General features: G+C 39.4%; 1 protein-coding gene across 2 annotated transcripts in view; it reads left to right on the forward strand.

The window, feature by feature from the left end:
- The window catches only part of atrnl1b (attractin-like 1b), an 883,775-nt gene that overhangs the window by 710,257 nt on the left and 151,784 nt on the right, over nt 1–21,734 (forward strand). For both annotated transcript variants that reach the window (XM_080205830.1, XM_080205831.1), the window contains one exon: nt 967–1,074. In XM_080205830.1, the coding sequence (XP_080061956.1) occupies nt 967–1,074 (108 nt within the window). The remainder of the gene's footprint in view (nt 1–966; nt 1,075–21,734) is intronic.

Genomic DNA, 21,734 nt, shown 5'->3' on the forward strand with positions numbered 1-21,734 from the left:
TGCCACTTCTGCCCTTCTTAAATAAAGGAACAATGTTAGCTACTCTCCAACCCACTGATACCTTGTCCATGGCTAAAGAGGATACAAAGATTTTCGCCAAGGCCTCAGCAATTTCTTCCCTCACCGCTCAGTATTCTGGGATAGAACCTATCTAATCTTGGTGACTTATCCACCATAATGCTTTTCAAAACCTCCAGTAGCTCCTCCCTTTTTATCTCAACATGTCCTAGAATATTAACATCCTCCCTTCTACACTCACCATCCACAACATCCTTCTCCTTTGTGAATACTGGTGCAAAGTACTCATTAAGGACCTCACTCACCTCTTTTGGTTCCACACACAAATTCCCTCCACTGTCCTTGAGTGGACCTGCTCTTTCCTTAGCTAGCCTCTTCCTCCTTATATACACATAAAAAGCCTTTAGATTCTCCTTAATTCTGCCTGCCAAGGACATTTCATGGCCCCTTTTCACCCTCCTGAGTCCCCATTTTGAAAACCTTAGCATCATCTGAATTATTTTCTTTAAAAATTGAGATAATGTAATATTTGAGCCACTATTGTCATTAATAGTTTAACAAAGATCATTCAGTTGTGACTTGAACCTATATGAGTTGGCCACTTGCCTGTGAAACAATTGCTACCGGCTTTGATAGTGGTCGTTAGAAACATGTTTGTCTTTGCACACAGTTTTTGAAATGGATTTATGAAAAAGCCAATGCTGACTATTACAGAATACAGTGAAAGAAAATCTAAAGCATGTGTAACAAATTTGCAGTACACTTGGCAGAAAATGGGAAGAAAAAATTGGCCTTTTTTTGATATAGTGCGACAATGCTTTTGCAGGTTTGAAAGTTTGCGCAAGAATTTTTAAGAAGTACTGCTATAACTTTTTCGAAGTGTTACATTTTTTCTCAAGACATTACTTTATTGCCCAATTTTTCAACAAATCCCTTTTTTTCAAACAGCAACTCATGCGGGAAAGACAACAGATGGCTAGTCGTCCTTTTGCATCTGTTGATGTTGCCCTGGAAGTTGGAAGTGATCAGCTTGATATCCTAAGAGGACCACTAGAGGTAAGAACCCTAACAATAACTGTTTTCAGAACATCGACATATATTTTCCCCTTTTGGGAGAGACAATAATTAAGGGAAACAGTTGAAAAACAAGGGGTCTCCCACTTAAGATGGGAGGTGAAGAGTTTTTTTTCTCTGAGGGTCGTGAACCTGTGGGACACTCTTCCCAGAAGACTGGTGGGAGTAAGGTCATTGAATATTTTGAAGGCTGAGTTAGGTAGATTCTTGGTTGACAAGGGAGTCAAAGGTCAGGGAGATAGAAAGGAACGTAGAGTTTAGGCCACAAACAAATCAGCCATGATCTTATTGAATGGTGGAACAGACTCATGAGGCCAAATGGTCTATTCTCATTCCTAATTCATATGTTCATATACATGTTCACTTTATTTAGAATGATATAATTGCCCAGGTCATTTCTGACCACGTTGCATGATGAACTTTGGTTACATGTGATGATACCTCCAAGACATCTTTTCTCACTAATCTTGAAGTCTGTTTGTCTGGGCATAATACTCTGGAAGCAAAGGAAGAAATCTACTTGTGTTGCAGACATTAATACTCTATATTAAATGGGTTGTTTTCAGGTTGGCTACTTGTACTAAGTGGAGTGCCAGAGGAATCAGTGCTCAGATCTCAATTATTTACAATTAAAAATTTTTATATCAATGGTGTGGGTGAAGGGACCAAATATATGGTTGCTAAATTTGCTAATGACACAGAAATAGGTAGGAAAGTAAGTTGCGAAGAGGACATAAGGATCTTGCAAAGGACATAGATTCAGTGATTGGTCAAAAAATTGTCTGACACGGTATAATGTGGAAAAAAGTGAATATGTCCACTTCGAAAGGAAGAATAAAAAAGCAGCATATTATTTAAATAGACAGAGATTGCAGATCTCTGAGGTACTGAGGGAAGTAGGTGTCCTTGGGCACACATCAGAAAAAGTTAGCATGATGGTGCAGCAAGCAATTAGAAAGGAAAATGAAATATTGTTATTTATTGCAAGGGCAATGAATATTAAATAGAAATGTTTTGCTACAGTTGTACAGGGCATTGGCAAGACCCATGTCTGGTGTATTGCGTAAAATTTTAGTCTCCTTATTTAAAAAAAGGCATAAATGTTTCAGCAGCATTTGAGAGATGGTTCACTCAACTGATACCTTGATGAGGGTGTTATCATCCAAGAAAAAGCCCAGATTGGGCCTATATCCAGTGGAGTTCAAAAAATTGAGAAGTGATCTTATTTAAACATATAGAACCCTGAATTAATTTGACAGGATGGATGCTGAAAGAATGTTTCCCCTTGTGGGAGAGACAAGGAGGAGAGGACACAGTTTAAAAATAGGGAGTCCCCCTTTTAATATAAGGTGAGAAAAAATGTTTTCCCTAAGGGCCATAAACTTTTGGAATTACTTTTCCTGGAGAGTGGTGGAGGCAGTTCATTTTTAAGGCAAATGTAGAGAGATTCTTGATTTAAGAAAGTACTCAAAGGTTATTGAGGTGGGTGGAGTGTAGAGTTGAGAGGCCATAATCAGATCAGCCATGATCTTATTGAATTGCAGAGCAGGCTTCAAGGGCTGCATGGCCTTCCTTTGTTCCTAATTCTTATGTTTTGTATGTATGTTCCTCTGTACATATCAGACCAATTCTCTGACCTTGCTTTTTTTGAACATGGCTCCCTACTCAAAGGTCCAGAGTACTGAAGTAATTCTTCTGTGTTTGACAAAGCTGTCATTGATTTATTGCCATTTTTATTAATTCCATTATTATTCTGTTATTCTAACTTGAAAATATAAATTTGCCTTCACAGCTTTATGCGTATCATCACAACTATCAAAAACCACATACTGTCTTTGTTGCATTTTGATTTTTTAATTTGAAATGTCACTACATCCATCCTAAAAGATATGTAGGAGTTGTAGCATTGCTGATCAGCAACTGGCAGCAAAATGTCATGTACAGAGATATATTCCTTAAGAAAATAGAAAGAGAAGAAAGACGTGCATTTTAATAGCATTTTTCATGAACATTGGATATGGTGTTTCACTTTACAGTCAATTAAATATTTTGTACTGTAATCACTTTTGAAATGTAGAAAACACGGTTGCCATTTTGTGCACAGCATGCTTCTACAAAGATCAATGTGGATAATGACCAAATAATCTGTTTTAGTGATGTTGTTTACTTTTAACATGCAGCTGAAATGGTCATTTAATGCAGAGGAGTTAGCCCATGACTTGAGCATTGTACTAACTCCTCTGCATTAAATCATGCGAATCTAAACATTAAGTTTAAATCTTACATGTTAACATAAGTAACAGTGTTGGCAATAGATTCATTTTGCCCACTTCCTAAAGGGAGGTAAGTAGTTCTGATTTGCCCACTTGCGTTTCTTAAATAATTCTGATATAATTTGCCAAATGTCTGCTGTCTATACCTGATGCTTACCCTGAAATTGGTGTACGTAGACATTAAATGGTTTGATGTACCGTATCTCTTTACCAGACACTCATGTTACTGCTTTTGTACATTTAAATAATATTTTTAACATGCAGCTCAAATGGTCAATTTAGAATGTAGTGAGGGTTCAATTCCCAGGTTGCTATGCGGTTGAATGCACTTTCCTCAGTTGGGTGAATTCTGTCAGCTTGGCTATCAGATGGACTGTCATAGGGAAAAACACAACTCTGACATATTTAACAGGTTAAGAAATTCAATTGCTTTTGTTTGTGTGAGTATGTATATAAATGTTTCTTTTTAAGAATATTAAGTTTGAATCAATATTTGTTGCAAATCTTGTGTTTTTTTTACGTAGTATTTTAGTAGCTGATAATGTTTTTTTTAAAATTTGAACTTCAATTCTGAACTAATTACTCAAAGAAAGCAGCTTTAATTTAAAAGTGATATTAACACCTAAAAGTATATCAGCTACACTCTCTGAATGTCCGTTGAATCAAAACAAGTTATAAAATTAGCAACATTTTGAGCAGCAGTTCTTAAATTCAGAGTAGGTTCAAATATTGTTAGCTGAAAATGTATGACCATGTAAATATTGAGGCTATTCTTTAAAGGTCAGATTGTGTTACAACCAAGATGGGAAGATTGCACTGTTTCTCCAGCTCCACTACTCCAAAGATCGCACCATAACTGTACACTTTTAAAGCACATTCCAAAATAGCCAGTTGTTTACCTTCACTACTGCTAGACTCAGGAAGAAAGAGACTTTGACCAGGCTTCTTTCAGTAAAATCAGAATAATTCTGATGAAACAAACTTCCTTTTTACAACAAGTTGCAAAACTGGTTAACAGACAATTTATATTAGTGTATAAGTATTAAGTATGACAGTTTACTTCTTTTAAAATCCCAACACACACATTCAAAACAAAGGACAAGACAAATAGGTCTTTGCAGAGGTTGACACTATGAAAAGGATGGAGTTCCAAAAGGTCTTGATGCTATCGATTTGGTATTCCTCTGTGCAAAGACAGAAAGTTGGTCACAGGTCGTTGTCTGAAAGTCCTTTCCAAAGGATCTTCAGGGAAACACTGTCCTTAATAACTTTCACTTGTTGTAGTCTCGCAGGCTTTCAAATGTAAATAAGTTACACAGAAATTAGGAGTTTTTGGTTGAAGGTGAATCCCCAATCTGGACTATAGGCAATACAGAGGGAGAAGAATAATCTTCCTTCACAGCTTGCTCACAAGACATACTCCAGATCTATGAGACTAAGACCTCACACTGTATATTTTTCAGAAATATATATAAAAATGCTCATTGCTATTTATAAAATTTTTAAAACTGAGCAAAGACTTTTAAAATGGTTGAAACTGAGGGTATCTGTGAACCTGGAACAAAAATGCCACTTAGCAGTTTTAGGAAAATTTACATGTTGTTATCTCCGAGGGACCACTAATGACCCCTGTGAACTATGCAGCTCAACCACAAAGAGAGTTATGCAAAATCTGAATATACGAATGCCGGCAGGACAAAAGGAGATGGATCATTTGTTAAGAAAAAAGGCCCCTTTCTTCTTTTCAATTCCTAATGGCTGAGATATTTAACATCATTGGAATCCAGACGATGAATACATATCCTTTATCAAAGATGCTGGAGAGGTGGAAGTCATGCAACATGGGCCTCTGGCTTGAAGAATAAGTAATATAGTTCCTTGCTGAGCTAAAAAGCTTAGTCTGCAGTTAATAACCTGACGAGCAATCCACAATAAAGGACCTCTGGCTAAGGTTGGACACCTGGCCCCAATCACCCTGCTTCTGCTGGAAGTTCTATACCATCAGCTACATGTCAGATTTACCTCTGCGTGCCAGTGTAATCCTTTGATGTCCACATCAATGAAAAAGTGAGTTCTGTAGCATTGATTTTCAGCCTATCAACCTCCAAAAGGAATATTTCAGTGAACTTTTAATTCTGGACTCAACCCCAAGTGAAACAAATATTTATTTTCTCTGTGGGCTTTGTACTCAGAATTTTTCTTTTCTGTTGTTGCAGACCCTCTTTTATTCATGTTTTGAATATGTGAAAATGAACTAACCCTCTGAGTTCATTCCATCTGGAGTTTGCTGTGGGGCTATTAATAGAAAATTGATTTGCACTGAAACCAAGTTGATGCCTACAAACAATTGCTTACAAAACAAATCAAAGCACCTTTCTGTATAAGGTGAGGTAGTGAGAGGAGAAGGTAGTGCTGTTTCCTGTCTGTAACACGAGCAAATATGTTTCAGAATTGATAAGCAATCAGGTTATATTAAATTCATGATAATGAATCAAAATTAATAAATCTGACGATTTAAGACAGCATCTTGCAGATAATCCCCAGAATGATTTGAATTTGATACTAACTCTGAGAGACAATAGCTGGATCTCAAGTAAATGCTTTACATTTAACCAAACCAAAATTCAAAAGGTTCATAAATAAGTTGGTCACAATAACCTGGAGTTGAATGATAAGTATTGCTGCAATACAAAACCAGGACATACCCCTAAAAGGCACAAACTTCACTTGTTTATCTAAGGAACAATGGGCACAAATAAGATATGGTAAAATGTCCAGCTGAATCAAAAGACATATAAAGGAAAGAAAAAGTAGAAAATCCAGCAGAGTGGGATAAAGCTCTCCAGAAAATAATGAGGTGTGACCTGGTCTGCATTTAAAAGAATTTTCAAAGAGAAATATTGAGCTCTTATTGCTCAATTATCAATTTTTTTTGGTAGCCACGGCAACCTGATTTTGCATTGAAGTCGCTTTCTTGGTTTTCCCTGTTGCGTCTCTTTGCCTTTCCCTTGACTTCCCACCAATCCACCTGTTCGACCACCTGCTAAAGCTAATGAAGACTTATTTAAAATGTGCAGCCTTATTCCCGTAATACACTGTAAGTCTGGGATATATGTCTTGGACTTCTGTGTTAGAATATGTAGATATACATAATTATGCAATATTTTGAGGATGCTTTATTCTAAGTGGGGAATTAAATTATGGCATGTTTTTGGTAATTGTTTATCTTCGGGGAAATAGCATGAACTTAAGAATTTACAGTTTCTCTTCGTTTTTGAAATACCTGAATACACAATGAAAGGTTCCACAGGTATGCTGAAGGCAAGCAAAGTTACTTTCACCACAACCTCCCTTGACTGTTCCAGTGTGTAGTCTTTGAGTGCTTGCCTGCCATCCAGTTCCAGATGATCAGAACATTCCTCCTTACCCCTGGACATGTTTTTTTTCTATACATCTCTGGCCTGATTTCCACCTTCCACTCATGAGCCCATCCAAAACTGCTGTTCATATTTTAACTCTCACCAAGTTCCATTCACCTATCACTCCATGTTCACTGAACTATGTTGGCTCCCAGTCTGGTAATAATTTGACTTTAAAATTCTCATCCTTGTTTTCATATTCCTCGTGACTTTGCCTCTTCTTCCCCATCTCTGTAGCCCTGGAGACCTCCACAATACAAGGGATCCTCAAATCCTGGCCTCTTGCACATTCATAATTTTAATCACTCCATCATTGGTAGTAATACATTTAGCTACCTAGCCTGAAGTTTTTGAATTTCTTCCCTGGACCTCTCCAGATCTTTCCCTTGCTGCTCCTCTTCCTTTAAAATGCTTCCTAAAATCTACTACTTTGACAAAGATTCTGGTCATCTGTCCTAATAGCTCCACCTGTGTCTTAATGTCACTTTGTTTTTGATAACCCTCTTGTAGCTACGTTAAAGATGGTATAGAAACACAAGCTGTTGTAAATGTCAAATGAGCTATAGTTATTGGAATTCAAATAGAGACCCATTTTTGGGGTCAACTGGGCCTCTGACAGATATAGAAACCTATCACTGTGTTTAAGAGTTTACAAGAGTTATGAGCCCTGCTGATGTTCAATGTGAAGACATCCCAAATCCCAGGAGGGAAATTTGGAACACCAGCTCTTAATAGTTTAGTTCATGATACGGAAAGAGATGAAACCTAATGAGGAAAGGGGTCAGTCTTGTTATAGATATTCAAAACACAAAACGTTTATTGAAATTTAAAATAAAACAAGAAAGGTGACAGTAAAGAACAACATATACCGTTAACTGTAATAATGGTTATCCAGTTAGTATATTTGAATTACCACCAAGACCAATCTATCTGATTTCCTAAACTCCTAGATGACACCTTCCATAAAACAGCATCCCATAAGTTTTAACACCATGAGCCAAATCCAGACAGTTACTACATAGAATCTGTCACATGCTTTTGGGAAACTTTCTTCTAATTTAGAGTATTATTTCTGGGGTCTAATACAGACAGCTGTCTTCTGCTTTCAACAAATCAGCTTGACTGAAAAGAAAAAACTCGGTTTGCAAACTGGGTGTGGCTATGATCTAAGCCGGGTGTTCGCAAACTGACTCCTGCAGGTGTTTCCTAATTGATTCAACAAGGGGGCCCTCAAGATGAGTTGAGACTTCCAGAAAGGTGGTGGGGGGGGGGGGTGCGTTCAGTGGGTCGTGGTGGTGGTGCGTGGTGAGAAGAGCCGAAGTCATTGCTGGGATGGGAGGCCCAAGGAGAGATGAGGGGTGCAGAAAGAACTGATGCCGAGGCTGGGAGGGGCCAAGGAAAAATAGGAAAGTTATGCTTCAGTAGAACAGGGCACTGGTGAGATCACATCTGTTTAAGGAAACATGGAGAAATGTTCAAAGAAGGTTTGCTCAACTAATACCATGAATACGCAAGCTGTCTAATGAGGAAAGGTTGGAGATGTTAGTTTGGTAGCCATTAGAGTTTAGAAGAGTAAGAAATGACTTAATCAAAGTGCTTAAGATCCTGAGGGGGATTGATAGGGTGGATGTGGAGAAGGTGTTTCCTCTTGTCAGAGAATCTAGAATTAGGGGTCATTCTTTAAAAATAAGGGGTCATTCATTTAAGGTGGAGACGAGAAGAATTTTTTTTCTCTCAAGAGAGTCCTGATTCTCTGGAATTCTTTTCTGCAAAGTCAGTGGAAGCAACGACTTTGAATAGTTTTAAGGCATAACTTAATAGATTCTTGATTAACAAGGGGGAGAAACGTTATCAGGTAAAGGCAGTAATGTGGGATTGAAGTTACAAACAGACCAGCCACGACTCTATTGAATGACAGAGCAGACTTGAGGGACTGAATGGCCTATTCCTGCTTCTAATTTGTTTGTTCATATTAAGCATTATCTCTATTCCATTGTATTATTGTCCTCCAGTTATAAAGGCCAAATTTCCTTTGCCTTATGTGATTATTTTCTATACCTAGTCATGATATTTTAATGTTCTATACACCTGGAATGTCAAATATTTTTAGAAAGCGTTTCACCATTTAGAAGAAGCCCTGCTTTATTCACTTAAAGTCAAAGGATGACCTTAAATTGAAATCTGTTCACCATTTGAAAGTATTTTTCAGCAAAAAAAATACTTTGAAGGAACTTTGGTTGAGAGAAGAAGCAGCAGCATAATGTGTGTATTTATTGTCAGGGCACTAGAATAAAATATGGAACAAGTTGCGAGGTGAATTAGAAGAGAACAAATATTCTGTGTGGAAGAAGAGAACAAATACACTGTGTGGAACAATGTGTCATTCACCTTGCTCAAACGCACCTTATGCTTTTCCAATCTGATCCATTTCTTCTGAAATAGCCTCAAAATCTTACTTTTGCCCTCTCTTTTAGGATTTCACTTGATCAATTCAAGATAACAGTATTTTTTTAATGAAAGCATTTGAGAGATACATCATGCTTGCAAGCTCCTTAGATAGCCATTTTTGGCAATGTAATATAATTGATAGTCATGCTTGATGCTTACCTTCGAACTTTTCTTCAACTTAATCTTGTATATATCCTGCGATGTGCAGAAAACATTGCAACTGCCTTAAAACCTTTGAAGTCTCTATTTGTGAGTTGCCTGGATCACTCCAGGATCTTTTGCCATTCACTTTAATTTTAATTCATTCGTGAGTTATGGACATTGATGGAAGGTCAGCATTTATTGCCCAATCCTAATTGCCCTTGGGATGTAGGTGGTAAGGTGCCTTCCTGAGCAAAGAACAATACAGCACAGGGACAGCCTTTCGGCCCTCCAAGTCTGCACTGACTATGTGTTCCCAACTAGACCATCCGTTTGTATCCCTCTGTTCCCAGTCTATTCATATGGCTTTCTAGATAAGTCTTAAATGATCCTAGTGTGTCTGTCTCAACCACCTTGCTTGGTAGTGCATTCCAGGCCCCCACCACCCTCTGTGTAAAATACATCCCCTGCATATCTGTATTGAACCTTGCCCCTCCTTACCTTGAACTTGTGACCCCTTGTGTTTGTTATTTCTGACCTGGGAAAAAGCTTCCAATTGTTCACCCTATCTATGCCCTTCATAATTTTATAAACTTCTATTAGGTCGTCCCTCAACCTCCATCTTTCCAGTTTACTCAATCTCACCTCATAGCCAATACTCTCCATACCAGGCAACATCCTGGTAAACCTTTCCCACATTCTCTCTAGAGCCTCCATGCCTTTCCAGTAGTGTGGCGATCAGAACTGGACACAGTATCCCAGAACCGTTGCAGTCTGCAGGCTTGATACTGACAAAGTGCTGTTAGGTAGGGAATTCTAGCAATTTGACCCAGCATAATTAAGGAATGGTGGCAGATATCCAATTTAGGATAATATGCCGCTTAGCAGGAAAGTTTTAGCTGGTGGAGATTTCACATGGTTATTGCCATTATTCTTCTAGGTGGTAGAGGCCAAAGGTTTTGAAGGCTGTCAAACCAGCCTTGATGATGGTACACAGAAATTCACAGTGTGCTGATGGTACAGCAAGTGAAAATGTAAGGCAGTTTATAGGGTGCCAATTGTTATGATCCCAATAGAGACTGATAATTAAATAAAAAGTAAATGTAAACTTCCAACTGATAGATTAAAGAATAGCATGGTAAGATTTCACATTTTAAAACTTTCACTTTAATAACCAGACTAGAAAGAAGCACCATTGACTAAATACTACTTCTGTAAGCAATTTGTACTTAAAACAGAACAGAACTTTACGTTTTTGTTTTTAGCACAAATGAAATTGCTACTTCATAGTTATACTTTGTACAGTCCCTTAAATTGTCATTTGATTTTCTCAGTCCCAATCCAAAGTGTTTCTCAATTCCTGTGGTCTGCAACCATTTCTTCCCTTTTCCAGTCTCAGAACTGTCTTTCATGGTGAAAGCTTTTTCCTGGAAATTGTCCCTCTATGGCTAGCTATCCTTGCTTCAGATCCTCGCAAATTTGGTCATTTTCATCTGAGCGTAATGAAAATGAAAACATAGTGGCCTTGACGCCCAGATGTCCACCAACCCACCCCCTTCTCACAATAAATAGTAACATTATATTAGATTTCCTCATTACTTGATCTACCTGTTTACTAGACTTTTGTGATTCATGCACTAGGATAGGCAGGTCTCTCTTCACCACAGAACTTGCAATCTCTCAGCACTTAGATTATACGTTTTCTTACCTTTCTCACCAAAATGAACACTTTCACATTTGTCCACATTATACTCCATGTGCAGGATTTTTGCTCATTCACTTAACCAACTGTGTCCCTTTGTAGCTTCCTTACATCCCCTTCACAATTTACTTTCCCACCTAGTTTTGTGTCATCAGCAAATTTAGCAACCATACATTCAGTCCCCTCATCCAATTCATTTATATAAATTGTAAGAAATTGAGACCCCAATATTAGTCCATCTGGCACACCATTTGTCACATCCTGCCAACCAGAAAAAGACAATTTCTAACAATAGAATCTTCAAACCATGACAATATATTACCCCCTACACCATGAGCTTTTATGCAATAACCTTTGATGTGGCATCTTATTAAATGCCTTCTGAAAATCTCAACACAGTACATCCACTAGTTTCCCTTTATCCACAGCACGTGTGACTCCTTCAAAAAATTGGTTAAACTTGATTTCCTTTTCAGAAAACCATGTTGATTCTGCCTGATTGCCTTGAGTTTGTCCACCTGCTCTGCTATAACATCTTCATTGATGGCTTCTAACACTTTCCCTATGACAAACGTTAGGCTAACTGCCCTGTAGTTTCCTGCCTCCCTCCCTTTTTGAATGAAGGAGTTACATTTTCTATTTTCCAATTTAATGGAACCCTCCCTGAATCTAGGGAACTTTGGAAAATTAAAAACAATGCACCAACTAGCAACTTCTTTCAAAACCTTAAGGTGAAGTCTATCTGGACCACGGGATTTGTCATTTCACAGACCCAACAAATTGCCCAATATCACTTCCCTGGTGTTTGCAATTTTCCTGATTTCTTCCATCCCTCCAACTTCCTGATGTACAGCCATTTCTAGGATGTTCCTATGTCCTCTATCATGAGGACAGATGCAAAACACCTATTTATTTCATCCACCATATTTCTGCTTACCATTACCAATTCCCCAAATTCACTTTAACCAATGGTCCCTTGGTTAATTTGCTTCTTGTTTAAATATCTATAAAAAACTCAAATGTGCATTTTTATGTTACTGTTTAACTTTCCCTCCTTATTGATCTTTGTCATTCTTGGATGTTTTTTATATTCAGCTGTAACAAGCTGTTCGTAAGGTACTGTAAGCAGTTTTAGCATGACACCTTTGAAATGATGCATTGTCCTTGGAGGGAATGCAATGCCATTTGCCAGAATTACATTTGGACTACAACAGTGGACAAATTACACAAACTTGAATTGCAATCCCTGGAATTTATAAGGCTAAGGAATAATTTGATTGAAATTTTCAAACTGTTAAGCAGAAGAGAAACTTTTTTCTAATGCTTGGGCATTTTATGGAGTGTAGTCTAAAAATTAGACTCAAAGCTTTCAGGAGTGGAATTGAAAAGTTTTGAAGCCTCTTCAAAGCATTGGTTGATGCTTGATCAATTGAAAATTTAAAACAGAGATTGATGAGTTTTTAATTAGCCAAAGTTATTAAGGGATATGGGTCAAAGATATGGGTTGTAGATCAGCAGTGATCTCATTGAATGCTAGAAAAAGCTCAAGGGGCTAAATGGTCTACCCCTATTTTTACCTTTTATGTTCAAAAGACACAAGTATCTCAGAACTGGTAGTGGAATTGGAAAAATAAATCCTTTGCTCATAATGAGAATGCTATCACGGAGATCATAGGCTGGTAAATTAAATAGGGCAGGTGGGGATGTTAAGTTTCTGGAGGGACCTGGTTTATGCAATGATGCATTCACTGTGAGACACATCATATTCCATCAGGTCAAAAGCATTTGTTTGCTCTCAGTTAAAAATAAGCATTTTCTGTCATTGCAATAGCAGTATAAACAATAATACCTGTGACCCACTATATAATTAACAAAAGCTGTGACTTTCACCTTCCATTTTGAAACGCCCACACCACTTGAAGCGAACACCAGCTCAGATATTGAGAGTTAGGGCATTAAATTGAGTTTGACGAATAACCAAGATGAGTCATTCATCACAGCAAGGAGATTCTCTGCCACTTTGATCTGCAGTGAAACAAGAATGCAACGATGGATTTAGTTTTTTTAAAATTACATGTTGGTGCGTGTAGTGTTAGATTTACCATTTTGAACTCTTGTATGAGATAAAAGCTTCCTTTTACACTGACTGCCATTACGCAACAGCAAGCAACAGTGGCAACTATAAGATACACCAGCAGCAAGTACAATTACTCTGTAAGAAATGCTTCCTTTGAAATGTGGCATCCACCATGCTAGATACAGTGAAGATTATTTTGAATGCTAGGATTCCGACCAGGAAGAGATAATCTGATAGAAGCAGTTGTGCCTTATAACCTCAAATATAAATGTTGTCAGCATAAGAATCCAGTTTTGATGGTTAAAATATATGTAAAGAAGAAAAAAGAAAAACTCAGTGTAGGAAATGTAGAATAAAGCAGAAATGTTTGAAGGGAATTACATGTGAAAAGTAAGTAGTTTGTCAATAACACTGCGCGTGTATAAGGTGAGTTATTTAATGTAGTATGTCATGGAAACTCTAGAGTGTTTCTCCAAAGTTGTCCATGAGCAATGTGTTTGTATGTTCTCACCTGTGGAACAAATAATTCAATTCAGAAGAAGCAAAACCTTTTTAACTTAAAACAAAAAAGTTGGTTAATTTTGCTACTTCTCTGGAAGTTACCTCAGAAAAGATAGTCACTAGGAGAAATAGACACACACAAAGATTCATTAGAGAGCAAGATAAAAATGATACTTATAGAAGTTGGATCAGTTCAGTTGTTCCGTTGTTTGGTGCAGGCCTGATACGTTTGAACTCAAAATTTTGTGGTGCCTCAAATGAAGCCCTGGAGGTTGGAGAGTTGTCGCTGCAGCTGCGATGGCTTCCACTGTCAAATTTCTGGACCCCTTCCTGATGAGCTGAATGCATTCTACGCTCGTTTTGGAAACCCTGGATGATCCTGGATCTGGGGTCACCATTGCAATTGTCAGAACAGCTTTCTCGAAAGTCAACCCACAGAAAGTGACTGGCTCTGATGGGGTACACGGGCGAGCAATCAGATCCTGCGTGGGTCAGCTGGCAGGGATATTGGCAGACATCTTCAACCTCTTTTTACAACAATCTGCTTCACGAAGACAACTATCATCTCTGTACCTAAGAAAAACCAAGCAGCGCGCCTTACTAGGGGTTGAGAGGGTTGGCTGATGAGGAAAGACTGAGTGGACTGGGACTATACTCATTGGAATTCAGAAGAATGAGGGGGGTATCTTATAGAAACATAAAATTATGAAGGGAATAGATAAAATAGAAGCAGGGAAGTTGTTTCCACGGGAGGATGAAACTAGAACTAGGGGGCATAGCCTCAAAATAAGGGGAAGCAGATTTAGACTGAGTTGAGGAGGAACTTCTTCACACTAAGGGTTGTGAATCTGTGGAACTTCTGGCCCAGTGAAGCAGCTGAGGCTACTTCATTGAATGTTTTTAAGGCAAGGATAGATAACCCTTAATTCCCTTACTATTCAAAAATTTATGGTGAGTGGGCGGGTAAGTGGAGCTGAGTCCACAAAAAGATCAGCCATGATCTTATTGAATGGTGGAGCAGGCTCGAGGGGCCAGATGACCTACTCCTGCTCCTAGTTCTTATGTTTTTATGTTCTTAATGACTATCACCAATGGCTCTGACATCCATCATTATGAAGTGCTTCGAAAGGCTAGTCATGGCATAAATCAATTCCAGCCTCCTGTTCTACCTGGATCCACTACAGTTTGTTTACCACCACAACAGGTCCACAGCAGACACCATCTCCCTGGCCCTGCACTCAACACTGCAACATCTATATAACAATGGTACCTATGCCAGACTCGTATTTACTGATTACAGCTCAACCTTCAACACCATTATTCCCACAAAACTCATCTCCAAACTCTGTGGACTGGGCCGTCGGCACCTGCCTCTGCGACAGGATCCTGAACTTCCTAACTCACAGACCACGATCGGTAAAGATAGATAACAATACCACCTCCATGATTATCCTCAACATTGGTGCCCCACAAGGCTGTGTTTCCAGCCTTATACACCTTTAACTGTTTGGCCAAGTTCACCTCCAATTTGATTTTCAAGTTTGCTGATGACACCGCTGTGGTGGGTCGGATCTCAAACAATGACAAGACAGAGTACAGGAATAAGAGAATTTGGTGAACTGGTGCGGCAACAATAATCTCTTAATGTCTACAAAACGAAGGAGATTGTCATTGACTTCAGGAAGCTGTCTACATCAGATGGGATGAAATAGAAATGGTCGAAAGCTTCACATTTTTAGGTGTCCAGATCACCAACAACCTGTCCTAGTCCCCCCATGCCAATACTATAGTTAAGGAAGTCCACCAATGCCTCTACTTTCTCAGGAGACTAAGGGAATTTGGCATGTCAGCCATGCTTCTCACCAACTTTTACAGATGCACCACAGAAAGCATTCTTTCTGGTTGTATCACAGCTTGGTATGGCTCCTGCTCTGCCCAAAACTGCAGGGAACTACAAAAGATCATGAATGCCCAATCCATCATGCAAACCAGCCTTCCGTCCATTGACTCAGTCAACACTTCCCGCTGCCTCAGCAAAGCAGCCAGCATAATTAAGGAATCCATGCACCCCAGACATTCCCTCTTCCACCTCTTTCCATTGGGAAAAAGATGAAGTCGCATACCAATCGACTTAAGAACCGCTTCTTCCCTGCTGCTGTCAGACTTCTGAATGGATTTACCTTGCATTAAGTTGATCTTTCTCTGCACCCTAGCTATGACTGTAACACTACATTCTGCACTCTCTCATTTCCTTCTCTATAAATGATGTGCTTTGTCTGTATAGCGTGCAAGGAACAATACTTTTCACTGTATGTTAATATATGGGAGAATAATAAATCAACTCAAATCAGATTGCTTTAACAGGTGAGTTTTATAGCTAGAATCAGATTTACTGGGAGAAGAGAAGTTCCTTGCTTCTAGTTCTGCAAGTGTTAGATTTTTACCTGTCCAGTTAGTTACAGCAGACCATGAGCAGTTTCTGGATTTCTATGCCGCTATCCTTGATTTGTGGCTGTTGTCTCCTTCTATGAAGACACTCCTTTCAAGATGGTTCTCTCAGCTATCTTCCTGCAGGAGCTAAGATGGCTCCTGTCATCATGCAATCTGCACAAAATACCATGTAAGCCATCAGCACTTTAAACAGCCTTTCTCCCACTTTTGATTCTTAGCTTTTATCCAGGCCACAACATAATTTATATACTTACAATGAGGCATCAACCACAGTTTGATACTTGATGTTCAAGGTATCAATCAGCCATAAGTAAATTAAGGATTGTCTTTTGTCCTCTTGGAAGAGCTAAGCCACTCTGAAATCCACAATTCTATCAGATGGGTGGAGCCATTTTGAAACAGTCTCTACAGTTCTTTTTGGAAAAAAATGTTATCTTTAAAACAAACTTTCCAAAAATTTGTAATTTCATAACTGCACGGTAACAAGTGTCATTACTGTGCATTTTCAGTATTTTCTGTTTTCATTGTTTTATTTATTGTTACAGGTAGACGTTACTGTGAAAATCCTCTAACTGCCACATTCCGGCATCTGTTGGGGTACACCAAGGGAGAATTTAACATGGCCAATGCACCTAAACAGCATGTCTTTTGGACTGTGGGAGGAAACCAGTGCACCTGGAGGAAACCCACACAGACACAGGGAGAATGTGCGAAGTCTGCACAGTGACCCAAGCTGGGAATTGAACCCAGGGTCCCTGGCATTGAGGCAGCAGTGCTAGCCACTGTGTCACCGTGCTGCACCTGTGGATTTGGGCTTTGCTGCCTTAAAACAATTAATACAGGTTGGGTTGCATAAGCATGATTGCATAAAGGAATAGTTGTTAGTTAATATTGTGGCTACAAAATTAATGCACTTATTTTCAGCACGAGAGATAACTGTTTTGATTCCAAAGCATATGTAGTGCCACTTCTGGCAAGGGCTGTACTTGGTGCCGCGGATAGGTCATTAACACAGGCACTCTGCCGGAAATATGCAGATTGTGATGCGAGTCACTTTATAGTAATGATCTGACTCGAGCAATGGCCTTATTCTGCTGGCTGCTGCTGTGTTTTTAGAATTTGCAGAGTTGCAGTTATTTAAAGTTGCTGAAGTTGTTACAGTTATAAGGTTATGAGGTTGTTATATTTTGTGTCTGTGTCTTTAATTTGTAGTAAAATGAAGCGCGTTATGTGATCTTTTCTGAGGCTTGCCTGATGCAAAGCCAGGGCGTTAACAATTAACGGGGCCAGAATCTTTTACTCAGAGTCAGAGTTTTACCACACAGAAATAAGCCCTTCAGCCAACATGTGTGAGACGGCCATCAAGCACCTATCTATTTTAATTACATTTTACTGCACTTGGTCTGTAACCTTGTATGCTGTGGCATTTCAAGTGCTCATCTAAATGCTTCTTAAATATTGTGAAGATTCCCACCTCTACCACTCTTTCAGGCAATGAGTTACAGATTCCCACCATCTTTTGGGTGAAAAAGCTTTTCCTCAAAAGCCCCTTGAAATCTCCTGCCTCTGATCATAAATATCTGCCCCCAAGTTATGACCTCTCTCCCTATAGTTTCTTCCTATCTACTCCATCTGTGTCCCTCATAATTTTGTGCACCTCAATCAGATCCCCCCTCAGCCTTCTCTGCTCAAAGGAAAACAACCCCAGCCTCTCTTCATAGCTGAAGCTCTCACTCTAACTCGAGCAATATTGGTAATTAATTGATTAAGCCCTGTCTCACCAATTGAAGATCAATTCTGTCTCTCAAAATATAATTTCCTTATCGCTGATATTGGACTCAGTTCCTGTAATTACATGTTTTTTTTCTTTCTTCCCTTCTTGAATAATGGTATCACATGAGCTATTCTCCAGTCCTCTGGCACCTCTGCTATGGCCAGAGAAGAATTGGAAATTAGCATCAGAGCCTGCAATCTCCTCCCTTCCTCATTCAGTAGCCAGGGATGCATCTCATCTGGGCCTGGGGGTTTATCCACTTTTAAGACTGTAGAACTGGTAACACCTTCTCCCTCTCAATGCTAATCTATTCAATTATATCACAGTCCCCTTTCTGCTTTCCATGTACTGAAAAGAAATAGGAGCAGAAATATGCAATTGGTCTCTGAAGTCTGTTGTGTCATTCAATAAGATCATGGCTGACCTGTTTATGTTTCAAGTTCTACAATCTCATCAATCTCACTGACTTTAGGTTCTTATTCAGCAAGGGAATCAATCTACCTCTGCTTTGAAAATATTCGGTAAACCCTGCTTCCACTGCCTTCTGAGGCAGAGACTTCCGAAGTCTCACAACCCTGTGAGAGGAAAAAAAATCATCTCATGTCTGTCCTAAAAGAGTGTGCCCCAATTTTAAAACCGTGCCCTTAGTTCTGCAGTCACATACAAGAGGAAAGATCCTTTTCACGTCCACCTTGTCAAGACCACTTAGGATCTTGTAAGTTAACCCTCACCCTTCAAAATGCCAGTATAAACAAGCCTAGCCAGTCCAGCCTTTCCTCATAAGACGAACCCAATCATTCCAGGTATCAATCTAGTAACCACCTCCAATGCATTTGCACCCTTCCTTAAATAAGGAGACCAAAACTAACTGCTCAACAATGACCTCTTCAATGATTGATTCTAACACATTCCCCATGAAAGACAGTGAAGCTAACTAGCCTGTAGTTTCTTGTTTTTTGTCTCCTTTCTTGAAGGATGAGGTTATATTTGCTATTTCCCAGTTTGATGGAACCTTTCCAGAATCTGTGGAATTTTGGAAAATTAATACCAATGCATCTATCACCTCATTAACCATCTCTTTTAAAACCTTAGCATCAACTTGCCAGCCCACAACTCAATCAGTGTGCTCAGTACTGCTTCCCTAGTGATCATAATTTTACTATGTTCCCCTCTCTGTTCCACTACCTATTACTGGAATGTTTTTTGTACCTTTTATAATGAAGACAGAAGCAAAATATTTTATTCATTTCACCTGTCATTTCCTTATTATCTACTATTAACATCCCATTCACAGGCAGCAGCCTATGTGCTAACAGTGGATTGACTACTAGCCTCCAACATCCTGAATTGACAGACAACAGCAAGGACACTGGCGGAATGGCTGGGGTGGGGCGGCAAATGCTGACGTCCTGAGAAAGGAATAAGGTCATGCTGTTTTGAGCCTCTGGCACTTGCCCAGGCCAGAACCTCAGCAGTTCCAACGGTGTGTTGGAACACGGGTTGTTAGACTGCTATAACACTCTGAAAGCTCCTTTACACATTAACAGCCACTGCAATTTGAGCTTGCATGATTGGGTGGTTTCTGCTTGTGTTGAAGTGCAAGTTTCTTTATTTTCTTAACTTAATAATCGAGAATCCATCATTTGTCCAGTGTAGCCTTTCAATTGCCAGAATTTGTTTTTTTTTACCAGATATTTTAATTTAACTTAGCTCTTAAAGATGTCATTAACTGACCTCAAGCCTTAATAAAATCAATGCAAGGAGGAATTTAGGTGTGAGAAAGGACACATTTATGGCCTGTGTACCCCAGAACCACAAGAAAACCAGTGAGCTTGATTCGGAAAACCTGGAACTTTACATATAAGGTACTGAACACACATACAAAAGCAATGTGAGTGACAGAAAGTTGAAGTATTTGTTATAAAATTGGCCTTGTACGATGGGAGGACATTGTGAATATCTCTGTGATCCTGTTGTCAATGAAAGACTGATGAGGTCCAAAGCAGCTTATGGTTAGCCTGTAATCCCTAGTGGCAGTTCCCCTGAAGCTTTCTAATTCGGTTTAAATTTAAAATCCAGTTGTAGCAAATAACTCTAGCTATTGTTTCAAAAGAGAAGCAGAGTGCAATTATTCAGGGCTGATGTGAGCACCACAAAATGACCTTGCTGTGTTCTGTGGTGTCCTGGAAATACATACCTAGAAAATTCAACTAATGGAGTACAATTGATGCAGCAGATTTAATATTACTGTTCAGTTCCAAAGATCTTTATGTTGATTTGTGCTACACAACAAAGTGGATATATTAAGAAGGAAATCCATTGAACTGACTGTATTTATTGACTGACCAAATGATTTTAGACTTATTTGTTCACGGAATGTGGGCATTGCTGGCTTGCCCTTGAGAAAGGAGCAGTAGGCTGCCACCTTGAACCCCTGCAGTCTACCTGGTGCAGGTGTACCAATAGTACTGTTAGGTAGAAAATTCCAGGATTTTGACTTAGCGACAGAAAGGAATGGCGATATAGTTTCAAGTCAGGAAACTGAGAGATTTGGAGGGGAATGTGCAGGTGATGGTGTTCCCATGCACTTTCTGCCCTTGTCCTTTGAGGTGATGGAAGTTGCGGGTTTGGAAGGTACAGCCAAAGGGCCCTTGGCAGATTGATGCAGTGCATCTTGTAGACCATACACATAGCTGCCACTGTGCGTTGGTGATGGAGGGAATGAATGTTGAAGGTGGTTAATGGATGCCAATCAAGCAAGCTACGTTGGTAGAACATAGAACATTACAGCGTAGTACAGGCCCTTCAGCCCTCTGTTGCGCCAACCAGTGGAAGCAATCTAATGACCCTCTAACCTAAACTATTCCAATATTCTCCATATACCTATTCACTGACCATTTGAACGCCCTTAAAGTTGGCGAGTCCACAACTGCTGCAGGCAGGGCATTCCACGCCCTTACTACCCTGAGTAAAGAACCTACCTCTAACATCCGTCCTATAATTACCACCCCTCAGTTTAAAGCTATGTCCTCTCGTGTTAGCCATCACCACCCAAGGAAAAAGGCTCTCACTGTCCACCCTATCTAACCCTCTGATCATCTTGTATGCCGCAAGCTTCTTGAGCGCTGTTGAAGCTACGCTAATCCAGGCAAATGGAGATTATTCCATCACACTACTGACTTGCTCCTTGTAGACTGTGGACAGGCTTTGGGGGGTTACTTGCTGCTGAATTCCTAGGGTCTGACCTGCTGTTGTGTTCACAGTATTTATATAAGCTGGCCCATTTCAGTTTCTGGTCAATGATAACCCTCAAGATGTTAATTGTGGGTTCTCAGCAATGGTAATGCTGTTCAATATCAAGGGAAGATATTTAGAATGTTGTTTTTTGGACATGGTCATTGCCTGGCACTTGTGTTGCATGTTAGTCAAAGCCTGGAGATGCCCAGGTCTAGCTGCATAGGGACACAGACTGCTTTAATATCTGAGGAGTCGTAAGTAGTGCTTGACATTGTGCACTCATCAACAAATATCCCCACTTCTGACCTTATGATGGAAGGAAGGCCATTTGATGAAATAGCTGAAGATGGTTGGGCCTTGGGCACTACCCTGAGGAACTCCTGCAATGAGGCCTTGGACTGAGATGATTGACCTCCAACAACCACAACATTTCCCTTTGTGCTAGATAGAACTCCAGCCAGCAGAGTCTTTTTCCTATTCTTCATTAACATCATAAGACCAAAAGAAATAGAAATAGGAGTAGGTCATTCAACAGAATCATGGCTGATTCAGCATTCCTCATATCCACTTTCCTGCCCTTTTCCCATGACTTGATTCCTTACTGATCACAAATCTATCT

The sequence above is a fragment of the Carcharhinus amblyrhynchos genome, chromosome 17, assembly GCF_965287045.1.
Source record: "Carcharhinus amblyrhynchos chromosome 17, sCarAmb.v2.hapA, whole genome shotgun sequence".
Taxonomy (NCBI): domain Eukaryota; kingdom Metazoa; phylum Chordata; class Chondrichthyes; order Carcharhiniformes; family Carcharhinidae; genus Carcharhinus; species Carcharhinus amblyrhynchos.